Genomic DNA, 11597 nt, shown 5'->3' with positions numbered 1-11597 from the left:
ACAATTAACAACAACAACAACAACAACAACAACAACTGCGGTGTGTCTTGTTTCTCTTAGTGTTTGTTCACGAGATGTTCGTTAATAACAAGGAACAAATCGACGGTATATTTCGTTCACGACTCTCTTCCTGACCTCTAAAACAATTACGCGCGCACGGAATATACGAAATGAAAGGGCACACGGAGCATACCTTAACTCGTCAGTCACTTTTTCTTTTTTTTGGCGAGAAACCGTCTGGTGTTTCTATGCGAATCGCCGAAAAAAAAAAAAAAATGTTCATTAAGGTGTCTACGATTATCATCTTATGGTGGCTGTCGCGTGTTAGATTTCTTTCTCTCTCTCTCTCTCTCTCGCTCTCTATCTTCCTCTCTCTCCCTCTCTTTCTCTCGATAAATTTACTTTTACCGCGACTCAGGTACATATTAAGGCCCGTTTCATCTTGTATAACAGCATAAATCGTTTGTTTTTTTTTAAAGAAATAGTTATACTCGTATTTTGTGCCTAGCTCTCGATCGGAACCTCCTTATTACATCTGTTCTTTCGCGCCATTCGTTCCGAATTAAACGGTAATATATTACTTCGCTCTTCATCATCTTTTTATCTATTTCTCTCTCTCCATCTGCCTCTCTATTCAGCCTTTTGCATTATTAAATTCAGGCGCAATTCTGCGATTCCTGCGCATATGTCCAATATAGTTTTCCATTTCGTTTTTCTTTCCTCGCTTCACCCTCCATATAACGCATGAATGTATGTACAGAACCACATATAAAAGAAAACAAAAGAACAATAGTACACTTTGACTACAAGTACAATACACGACACGATGTAATATAATAATTATACAAGGGCTCGAAAAAAACAAAAAAAAAACAGGTAAATAACTTCTCAGAATAATAAACTGTATATACGGGTTGTGTGTTCTTGTTCTTGTTGTTTTGGTATTTTTTGTTGTTTTTTTTTCCTTTGTGTTTCGTGGATCATTGTATGAACGTTCGAAATCGTCATTATTTAATCGCACGACAGAAACAGATGCGCGACGGCATCCGGAATATTAACGTTTAAAGTTCGATATAGATAATACAGATATACATACATATACACAAATACACGATTAGCAGCTAATTCCTCTGATTTTTGTTTTCCCTTTAATAGACAACTATATTTGTGTTTCGTTATTCAGCGGTCGCTAAGAGCACGGCGAAGAGAGGGTACTTTATGGTTGTACAATTACTCAGACGCCATCGCACATGTTTATGGATCATTCCCCATTCGGATGCGTAGAGATTATGAGAATTCTGTATTATTGTGCAAACAGTTCTGCATTGTACCACCAAATCGACCGCACTCTTCTCGGCACACATTCATTTTTAATATTTTTGTACAAGAGCGTCCGATTGGTTTTGGTATTAAAAATAACCTCGGATCGCTGTGATCAACTTCTCTCATTGAGTGCACATCATTTCTCATTCACGTATGCGCGACATTGATATCAACCTCTTATCTCGGAAGTCTTCAACCCCATTTTTCCAGTTACTCATTCTCACACTGCATGCTCTTGGCGCTCGCTAGATCTATAGTTCCGATAGACTTGGAAAAATATCTGTTAACCATGTTTCTACTTACATACATGTGGAATTTCGTAACGCTTTCCCCCAGTGGAATAACACGGAAATCGGCCAGTTTCCGTTTCGCTTTTCATTTTAGTTTTGTTCTTCGTAACCCCTATGCTTCGTACATGATGATGATCGCCTCTCATTCTAGTGCGCATTGCCTTCGTTCTTTGATTTTTTTTCTTCGGATATTCACTTTCCCTGTGATATTAACAGGTATATACGTCACACAAAATATATATATATACTTCTCTTCTAGTATTCATTGGCGAGAGGAACGATCATTAACAAGTGTACTGTTCGCGACCACTTAGAGACCACCACTGTTGGCAGTAAACAATTAGCCATAGACTTCCTTACAAAAAGTTTCTTGCGAGAAAAAAAATCATCGTACGTCATTTGGATCTCCATTTTGATAAGCGGGGAGATCACCTCATTTAAAGGGATGTTACATACTTAATTTAGATATCCCCCTCTCACGGACTCAAGAAAGACATGGATAACTATGGCTTATTTCGTGTTCACAAGTGAACCGATCAAATCTTTGTAAAGCAGGAGAACTTGTGTGTGCGTTTCTTTTTACCCTCGCTGTTCACACACTTCGGAACTGTGTGATCCTTACCTGACAGCGTAGCCATTTAGTTATCAATTTTCTGTTACGACGAATCTATACGTGTTCGCTGTTTGATGTTTCATCCGTAGTTCCCATAAAAAAACAAATCTTATAGAAAAATAAAGGATATAACTTTGTAACTTTACTTCTGAGATTGTTGTCTCGCCCAGAAATAGTTGGTGATGTCGATAACTGGTACTGGGGAGTAATCTTTCCATGACTCACGTACAGAGTTACTTTTGGTCACGGAGGACCAACGGCATGATCACGTCTCTGCTGTCACCTTTAAATGGATCCTTAACAACTGGAGGTATATCAGCATCACTTAACGGTTCCCAGCGATGACACATTATCTCTTGTATTTCCTGTGTATAGAAAATTAAATGAAATATATACATATAAAGAGAATAATGAAATATCAGTATTAAAAAGGTGAAAGCTTACATGTGTGATACTTTCAGCCTTATGCCAGGACTCATTGTAGGATACTATGTCTCTTTGTGCGAACACTAACGACTTAAGGGAACATCCTCGTAGGCGTGCAATAGCTAACAAGTTTTCCTGATAATATTTGTGGCCAATGAATACAATCTCCACAAGATTGGTACACTTCCATGCGATAAACACTAAAGGGTCGGGGCTGCAGTAAAATAATAAATATGCTCGTTAATAAAAACAAATTGAAGATGGCAATATAATAAAGAAACTTGGATATACCTATCAGGCTCAGTTGGATCAAAGGTTGCCGGTATAATTCTACTGGGATGCATAGAATCTATCCATATCAAGGATTTCAAAGTAAAATTATACCACCTGGATAGCATAAACAATGCTCTGATGTTAACAGTTTCACAAAATAGTACTTTCAAGTGTGTAAGAGGCATAGAACGACGAAATATATCTGTATCCAACATTTCAATACCAACATAGGAGTGTATAAGACTCAATCGTAGTTCACACTTTGGACTGTAAGAAATTTTATATATAATTCTTGTGTATACTTCTAGATAATAATAATATATGATTTATGCTACTACTTACTTCTTCTGAACAAAAATTTGCCAAGCACCTTCACTTGTTCCCGGGTAATTGGCAACCCAAGCATGCACATGAATTACAAGCCTTTCCATGACTCCATTATCCAATGCTTTCAGCATAGTATCACTGACAAACTCATAATCTAGCGTCAAAATAGACAATCTGATGAACGAGTTAAAGAAAAGTTCAGAATCGAACCCATGTTCCCAAAAGCTATAATCCGGATTGGATATTGATCTAACAGATGCCAAACTCAATGTTGTCAAATGCTTGGCATGATTCATACGAAGTGGTTCTAGAATCACACTGGCGCTTGCTCTCAATTCTTCTATGCAGCCAAAACTCAAAGCTTCCAAATGATTAGCTGTTTCAATGATTTTTGTAATAGGTTTTATCAATGGTGTAACATATCCATTAATGTACTTATCATATTCATGCTCAAAAGGGCTACTTGATGATTCCAGAAACAATTTACGAAGCTGTCTGTTACAACTCAATTTCTTCAAGATGGCTAATATTTCGTCGGCAGAATGATTTGGTGTATCGCAACGAATTGTAGCTTCATGCACACTAAGTCCAAAGCTTTCTGCCAAGAATCTGTAATTTTAAAAAGGGACAAAGATAGATTTTTCACGAGTCATCACATTGCGGATGTACAGCTGGGCCAAGCACAGTTGACAGATCTATTGTGTATGCCCGAAACAGAAGGTAATAGAATAAGGTGCCCACCAATTACTTTCTCTATTTACACACTACTGACACAACAGAAACTTTAAGATCATTAATACTCATTGCCCAATAGGTTGGCTACAACCAAATAAGCTCACTCTATATAATATCATGTCAAACAAGAAAAGTTTGGGTAGCCATTAGCCAAGTTTCCCTCAGACTGTCCTTACTTTTCCATCTGGTCCCACTGACGCCTCTCTCAATCATCAGTTGTGCTTGGTCAGACAATAACAATCTTACATACCGAGCCCATGCAATACTGTCTTCGTGTCCATGGAGAAATGTGATCTTTTTCCAAAAACTAGGATGGAACAGAGCATACCTCCAATTTTTACAAACCTGCGGAAATTACGTTCGAACGAATTATTTTTAACACGTTAACCCTGCCCGCGTTGAATGTCGCAGTAAACATGACAATGATTAAAATAGATACCCGTGAGGTAAACAAAGAACAAATACGCTGTACCACTAGCAAGGGAATAACAAACACGGTAAATAGTTCGAGTGTAAAATAAACGGAATATTGAGAATAAGCGAACGAGTCTGGACATGGGCAGTTTGATTACCCACTGTGTCGCGACAGAGTTGGAACGGCCTTGGCGGAAACAAGAAAAAAAAATGTAAGAATACCTGAGAAGCTTTCAACCGGCTATTCTGTGACAGATACGAGAATATTTCCTGCAAGATAACGCTGGGCAGGTTGTTCCAACACGGACTGTTGCCCTCTTGCGCCATTTCTGTCGTACGATTTGCAGTTTTGTAAGACGAACAGCTGTTTGCCTTCGTCGAAGACAGCTGCCCCTCGCACTTTCTTGACGTCGCCTTCTCTGTCGTGTCACTCTCCGACGAATTCTTTAATTCCTCCAAATAAACAACACCTCCATTTATAACGCGTATCATGTTTTTATCAATGTTCCGTGACCTATATCCTGAACTTTCCCTGTGAATCCTTTTAAGCCACGGCCACCCGTTTTTCTCGAGGTGAGCCTCCTCCGCAAATCAAAATAAGAGTCCGATGTATATTGCGCTCAACTCGTAACGTCCAACCACTCCAACTGCCGTTCGCGTACGCTTATACGCATGGTGGCGCGTCAAATTCTTCTCTCCTATTGGTTAAATGCCTACGCACGTCAAATTTCTCTGTGTATATATACATGCTCACAGTTTTCACAGAATATACACGGTGTCCCACGGAACTAGGCCAGGCTAACATAGTTTTTAGCTTGCGATTGTTCGGTTATCATAAACAAATTATACGATACCATTTGCTAATACGAAATTGATTTTATAATCACTGAAGTAATTTCATCCACGAAACCGATTCTTCAACTATATGAGTTAAAATCATTTCATATGTTTCCTTATAACAATTTTTTTGTCCTCTATAAAGTTACATTTTATAACTTATAACTCGATCCAATTGCGTTGGACACCCAGTATACACAAATCTGCGCCATAGTGAGAATGCGTGTTGGTACGTTCAACGGCGCATAAAGCAGTAACTACGAACGTGCATTTCTATCCAAACGAGTCGTTATTAATCAATAACAAAAAATAATACCATGACAACACATAGGTACACATTGGTAAAATTAATAGATTTAATTCTTTTATTATGATCTTTTTTACAACATAGTAATGTCACTTGTAGACGATACTAGTAAATTCAGAATCTACAGTTAATTATACCACAAGTTACGAAGAAAGTATTATAAAACAATCCTGATAATAAATATATCGTGTAATTATATTGTATATTTCTCTAATAAATATAAATCGTATTTATATACATAGAACATATACGAGTAAATTTTAAATTAGCGAGTAATTAATCTTACTATATTTAAAGAAAGAAAGTATTAGAAACTGAAGTTTTAAATATAAAAATACATAGAAAAGTTTATTGTCTGTCGTGCATAGATAAAAGATTTTTAGCAACGACTATTTGAGTACGCAGAATTCCCTACATTTTTGAAAAATTTTGATGCTTTCATTCGCTACAATCCCAAACGCTGAAAATATAGAGTCGAATCTTTCAAGTGGAGCACGAAATAAATTTAAACGCATATATACATACATATGTATATATAAATGCACATTGTTGATGTGCCGAGATCTATATTTAACCATCTACGCGTAAATCGTTTTGACTGTATGTATGTTCAGTGCTCGCGAGCATACCGCAAAACAGCTGTGAAGTCAAAACGGGTTAAAAAGCGTATTAGTGGGTATAAGCCGGGTCAACATGGAGCCTGCGATAAAACGTCAGTGTGTAGTGATGCGGTGTTTTCCTTCTTAGAAATTTTGATTTTACAAATGTCACAGTACAATGACGCGCTCGAAGATCCATATGATTAAATTTTTTCTATTTCTATTGATCTTCTTGCTGGCTCAGAGCGCAGAATGCGATGGAAATTTTAGGATAAACAGGGACGTACCTGAATCAACGTCAATAGGGAAAAGTGTTAATGATACCGGTAAGAATGTTAATACGCACACTCCGTCAAACGGACAAAAAAAAGTGCAACCAAATGTAGTATTACCTGTTGGCACAACGACGATTCCAGAGAATACTAAAACATTGAGTGGTATAACCTCAAAGTCATCGACAGACATCAAAACTGTTAATGCTACAAAACCACGAAAGGAGGTTAGTATTTGAACTTGATCCTGTTTAATTTTACAGGGAGATATCTTGATCTTGTTATAATTCTGGTCGAGTGTTTCGATACTCTTATTAGAATATGCTTTATTTAATTCTGTTTAAAAGTACAAAAAAATCGGGCTATTTGTTGGATTTAATGGAGAGTTTTTGCATTTTTCTTCTTATTCGATATAATGACATAATGATACGTAGTGCATCACTAAAATTATAATCCTTTAATAAATATTTGAAATCATCAAGCCTTCTCCATGTACTTCATGAAAGCTTCTTTATTAAGAATTTATAAGAAGCCAGGTGGACACCTCAAAATATGAGATTATAAAAAACAAAAGAAAACACTCTATGAAGAATACAAACACTTTCTGTTTAATCCAAAATACAATTGCTGTAATAACTGTTAATAATGCAATTTTTCAACAGCATGAGGAAGTAAGACATGTCACTACTTTAAATACTGGAACTCTAAAGCGTGGGCTTTATGTGTTTGTTGGGCTAAGTGTTATTGTCATGGTCTATATCATGTTCCGTAGTCTTAGGTAAATAATATGTGTTAAAGTTTGACATTTCTTTTATTTTACTAATTCTTTACTACTTTATTAATACTACATTGATAAACAAAAAAAAATGCAATAGCTCTTAGAAAGTTTTTTGAGTAAAGAACATTATAATTACAATAACACTAGATGTTCTTTATGTACGGGATAAGCAGTTTAGATTCTACATTAGTAAGATTGTGTTTTTTGTATTAGTCTGTGTATTAAAATTCTTATTATACATATAAAATGACATTTACTTATGAGTTTAAAATAGCAAACAATTTTAAAGCAACATTGAAAAATAAATTATTCAATAGGTTAAGCAAAACACGTGCCCAAATGGTCAGAAAGTATGGCATTCTTGCAAACAGACAAGATGTTGAAATGCGACCACTACCACTCGATGAGGAGGATGATGAGGATACCACAGTTTTTGATGCCAGTAATGTTCTCTCAAATAACGCTCAGCATCAGAATTTATAAGAATATTCAACATACAGTATATTGATTATATTACAAATATAAATTCTTTCTCAAACGAGAAATTGTCTGGTGAATGTGATGTAATTCAGAAGCTGAAGCTTTGTGTCACAGAGACTTGGCACATACAGAAATTTTTTAAATATTTTTCATATAAAATTACTTGCTCGCATATGACAAATTTCAACATCAAGTATGCATTGAACAATGCACTTATCTTTACGAATTATGCTTTCCAGCAATAAATGTACTTGTCAAACAAAAACGAGATGTTCTTACGAAACTTCTCGAATTCCTTAATATAAGTAAGTGATAAAAGATAACTGAAACAGCCGTTGTTTATGAATGAATAAATGACGAGGTTCTATATCTACTCTCATACAAATTATATTTTACTTAAACTATGTTGTTATAATTGAAATTATACAAATACAGATTGTCTCTATTTTATTTAATGCTACACATTTAATAAACATTATGTATAAAATTCAGTTGTCTTTCTTTTAGAGTAGTTAAAATTACTTAAATATATTATGAGAATATTTGTTACATATTTATATTATATAACAGAATTATGGATTAATACTTAAACTTTTAGGTTCATAAAAATCCATTTTCAACTGCGTGAGCAATTACATTGGCTAGTCTAAGTCTCCCATTTTGTGTTTTAATATTTGATACTGTCCATACATCATCAACATCAACTGCCTGGTCATTTTTTATAATAGCATCTAAATCAAATGACTCAGATTCGTCTAACAGACTGAATGGAATCATTTCCAGTGCCAACACTACACCGAATATAAACTGTTCTTTTACCTGCAAGCATTTCATTTATATTGTTCTACTTGTCCTCTTAAAAATATTACATTTAATGTGACAAAAAATATAACTATGCTTTACCTCTTTCATAAATGTACTCCATGGATACAGATTTTCGGGATTCGATCCGAGCAAACTAATGGTTTTCGAAAGTTCATCATAATAAAGTTTTAACAATTTATCAAAATGTTCATCCCAAAGGCTTTTTTCTGTGCAACCATAAATACACATTGATATATCTAAGACTGGACTGGAACATCTTGCTAATTGGAAATCAAGCATTAAAGCTTCAGTTCCATCTGTATCTTTAGTCAAAAAGTTTGGAACCCAGGAATCACCTTGAGTTATAATGGATGTTGGATGATATTTACGATTACAAAATTCAGAAACTTTTTGATACAGAACCCCAAATTCATAAGAATTAAATCGTTTTTCTGCCTTACTCCCAGGGTATTCCATAGCTAATGCATTTTTAGCGATATTTATTACTCTTTGCTATAAAACAAATGAATAAATATCATTTCATGAATTAAATCATATTTACAATCATTAATTTTCCAAATTTTATAATAGACGAATAATGTATGTCTTACATGAAATCTTTTGTACCAATTCCAGTGATCATCACTTAAATATGTTTCATTCACGTTTTCCGAAATTTCTTTAAAGTCTTCAGTTTTCTGGTCCTTGTAAGCAAAAGAAATTGCATGAAATCTTGCTACAGTTCTTAAAATCATTGCACATTGGTTTGCATTTATACAATTCTGTCTACATATTGGTCTATATCCTAAAGGAGTAACATCTTCCAGTGCTATATAATCATTTATGCCATCCATAACAGAAGCTAAGTGATGTGGTATACATAATACTTCAGTATGTCCTTTACTTTCTAAAAATTCTTGAAATTTTGGAACCACCTTAAAAGTACATGGATTAAATTAGACAAAATATCATATATTTTTCAGAATTAAATAATAAAATAATTACTTTTGTATAAAAAAGAATCTCATTTCGGAAGAATTCGACACTTCTGTATGTGTTTCTCCTACCTATATTGTTTGGTAGAGATTTGACCACCAAACTAACTTGTACTTCTTTACCATCAACATTGCCAACAATCTTAATTTTATTAACAGTTGACAAATAATTGTCACCTTTGGCACTTGCTTCATTAAAATACCAATTTAAAACATTTGCCTTCTGTCCTTTATGCACATCAAGCAATATTTCTTGTAATTTGTTTTCAGTGAAATGTTCACTTACGTCCTTTAATTTTCCATAATCTTTAGTCATGATTATAGATATAACTGAAGAGATTAGATATAACTAAAAAAATTAATTTAAACAGTATATTGTATAAAGTTGAATACTTCTTTACCACACGCTTTAAAGTAACTAACTTATTCCTTAATTTTAAGACTATTTGAGTTCTTATCATATATTAAATCATCTTATCTTCAATGAAAATGATAAGGAATCTTTTCAAATATACTTATCTTAAGTTGTATCAAGGGAACATTTATATTCATTTATTGTTTATTTACTTTATACTTCACTTGAAATGTGCTTCAATAAATTAATTAAACCTATTTAAATTATTATCTTCTTAAAAATATTATTTTTAGATTTTTACTTACAACAATGATGTAATTATAAAATAGGAAAAACGTATTATAAGACGTTATTTCGAAATATTCTCAAAATGAACACACCTACATCTACGAATATACACTGATTTAGGCAATGGTAAATGCCACGTTAGCATTAAATAATACATAATAACATCTTATATACACAAGAAATATATTTTGCTTAAAATTTTCAATATATTTAATAATTTATATAGATCGGTGATACAGGTAATATAAATTTTATAAATTAAGTGGAATGACATAACTAAATCAGAAATTACGAAATATTCTTTTACAATAGAAACTATTGTTAAGATTAACAATATTAAAAATTTTATTATTCATTTATCATCATAGATATATTTATTTAAGTCAAGGAAAACCTATGAAAAGTGTTTATCAGCGTTGATAAAGTAAACTAAAATGTTGTATCAAGAATTACCACTACACTGTCACTGTCAAAGAAACACGTTGTCCATCCCACTGATCCCATTCCTCTTCAAGTATGTGCTACGAAAAGCAACATTCCTATCTATGACAAAATGTTCTGTGGTGTGGACCACAAAACGGAAAAACGAAAAATTACTTTATTGTGGTACAAAAATAAAAGTTGAATACGGAGATTAAATCAGATTTATGATACGTCAACAAAATTTTTATATATTGGGTTTTTGAAATTCGGAAGGTTTTTATTACTGGTGAAACATTACACGTGCATCTGACACTGCGATACTCACCATAGATTATTACAGTATAGGTAAGGATGCTGTGTTTCGTAATATCTCCTGTGTATATGCTAGGGAAAAAGCTGATAAAGCAGAACAAATATATCCGATGAAATCATTTGTTTGTAGCTACATATACAAAATATTATGGGAAATGTAAGTATTCTCATTAATTGAATAAATCCACGTAATATGCAATCCATTTGTGCCATTCAAATGTGACCGTCATCGTATTATGTATGACCTGCTTTATGGTTGGTAAGACCGACTTTCGATATAGCGCGATCTTGTTAAAAATCGCTAAGTTTATGGAATCCGTTTTGTGAATCTCCCTATGAAAAAAACATATTTTAGCGCATTATTCAGACAACATATAGCGACACAGTATGTAGTACGCACTGCCTGAAATTTGTATTCCTTTAGCAAAAAGATCCTGAATGGTATTATCAAAAGAACAAGCACACTTTACAATAAATATAAATTACACAAATTTTCTGACGGTGTATAAAATAGTTACACAACAGTTACATGTGACACGTATTCTGCCAGATTTATCCGTTTCCCGCAGAAATAATTAACTGAGGAATTTTCCGAGGTCTTAGTTTATTGCGTCACCCTTACAGCAACTTCAATAGGGTATTAGCCGCTTTGTCAATACGCGATTCCATGCACCTATGACGTGATATATTATAACTAACAGCATCCTTAAATAATATTATTGTAATGCAATTCAAAGGGGTGCCGG

The 11597-nt window shown here is 33.9% G+C and overlaps 3 protein-coding genes across 4 annotated transcripts; 1 reads left to right on the top strand and 2 right to left on the bottom strand.

Annotated features, from left to right (window-relative positions):
* Nucleotides 1-407: 407 nt before the first annotated feature.
* On the bottom strand, nucleotides 408-5025 carry LOC107193355 (F-box only protein 33). 2 transcript variants are annotated; one of them, XR_001516327.1, is made up of 7 exons: nucleotides 4624-5025; nucleotides 4238-4332; nucleotides 3268-3861; nucleotides 2944-3192; nucleotides 2671-2866; nucleotides 2373-2591; nucleotides 408-1814 (listed from the first exon to the last, which is right to left on the bottom strand). XR_001516327.1 is itself a non-coding variant. In XM_015582767.1 (6 exons), exons 1-6 carry the CDS (start codon nucleotides 4891-4893, stop codon nucleotides 2460-2462), a joined length of 1536 nt encoding a protein of 511 aa, XP_015438253.1. In that variant the 5' UTR covers nucleotides 4894-5025; the 3' UTR covers nucleotides 1921-2459. The 2 variants fall into 2 exon arrangements, 1 of the variants encoding a protein (XP_015438253.1); XM_015582767.1 differs by lacking the exon at nucleotides 408-1814 and having other exon boundaries at nucleotides 1921-2591.
* Nucleotides 5026-6192: 1167 nt separating this feature from the next.
* LOC107193299 lies at nucleotides 6193-7677 on the top strand. Its single transcript, XM_015582703.1, has 3 exons — nucleotides 6193-6643; nucleotides 7079-7194; nucleotides 7512-7677. The coding sequence occupies exons 1-3, from the start codon at nucleotides 6323-6325 to the stop codon at nucleotides 7675-7677; spliced, it is 603 nt and encodes a 200-aa protein (XP_015438189.1). The 5' UTR covers nucleotides 6193-6322.
* A 576-nt stretch (nucleotides 7678-8253) lies between these two features.
* On the bottom strand, nucleotides 8254-9789 carry LOC107193292. Its single transcript, XM_015582697.1, has 4 exons — nucleotides 9484-9789; nucleotides 9090-9413; nucleotides 8578-8991; nucleotides 8254-8493 (listed from the first exon to the last, which is right to left on the bottom strand). Exons 1-4 carry the CDS (start codon nucleotides 9787-9789, stop codon nucleotides 8275-8277), a joined length of 1263 nt encoding a protein of 420 aa, XP_015438183.1. The 3' UTR covers nucleotides 8254-8274.
* Between the last annotated feature and the right edge of the window lie 1808 nt (nucleotides 9790-11597).

This window comes from Dufourea novaeangliae, unplaced genomic scaffold (genome assembly GCF_001272555.1).
Source record: "Dufourea novaeangliae isolate 0120121106 unplaced genomic scaffold, ASM127255v1 scaffold7, whole genome shotgun sequence".
Taxonomy (NCBI): domain Eukaryota; kingdom Metazoa; phylum Arthropoda; class Insecta; order Hymenoptera; family Halictidae; genus Dufourea; species Dufourea novaeangliae.
Note: the sequence above shows the minus strand (reverse complement) of the source record. Positions and strands in the feature narration are given on the sequence as shown.

Coding starts and splice junctions, on each gene's coding strand:
- LOC107193299 (XM_015582703.1), top strand. CDS start 6,323: ATGACGCGCTCGAAGATCCATATGATTAAATTTTTTCTATTTCTATTG. Junction 6,644..7,078: donor CTACAAAACCACGAAAGGAG/GTTAGTATTTGA, acceptor ATTTTTCAACAG/CATGAGGAAGTAAGACATGT. Junction 7,195..7,511: donor ATCATGTTCCGTAGTCTTAG/GTAAATAATATG, acceptor ATTATTCAATAG/GTTAAGCAAAACACGTGCCC.
- LOC107193292 (XM_015582697.1), bottom strand. CDS start 9,789: ATGACTAAAGATTATGGAAAATTAAAGGACGTAAGTGAACATTTCACT. Junction 9,414..9,483: donor AGATTCTTTTTTATACAAAA/GTAATTATTTTA, acceptor TGTACTTTTAAG/GTGGTTCCAAAATTTCAAGA. Junction 8,494..8,577: donor GGAGTACATTTATGAAAGAG/GTAAAGCATAGT, acceptor AAATGCTTGCAG/GTAAAAGAACAGTTTATATT.
- LOC107193355 (XM_015582767.1), bottom strand. CDS start 4,893: ATGATACGCGTTATAAATGGAGGTGTTGTTTATTTGGAGGAATTAAAG. Junction 2,867..2,943: donor GATCCAACTGAGCCTGATAG/GTATATCCAAGT, acceptor ATTTTACTGCAG/CCCCGACCCTTTAGTGTTTA. Junction 2,592..2,670: donor AGGCTGAAAGTATCACACAT/GTAAGCTTTCAC, acceptor TTCTATACACAG/GAAATACAAGAGATAATGTG.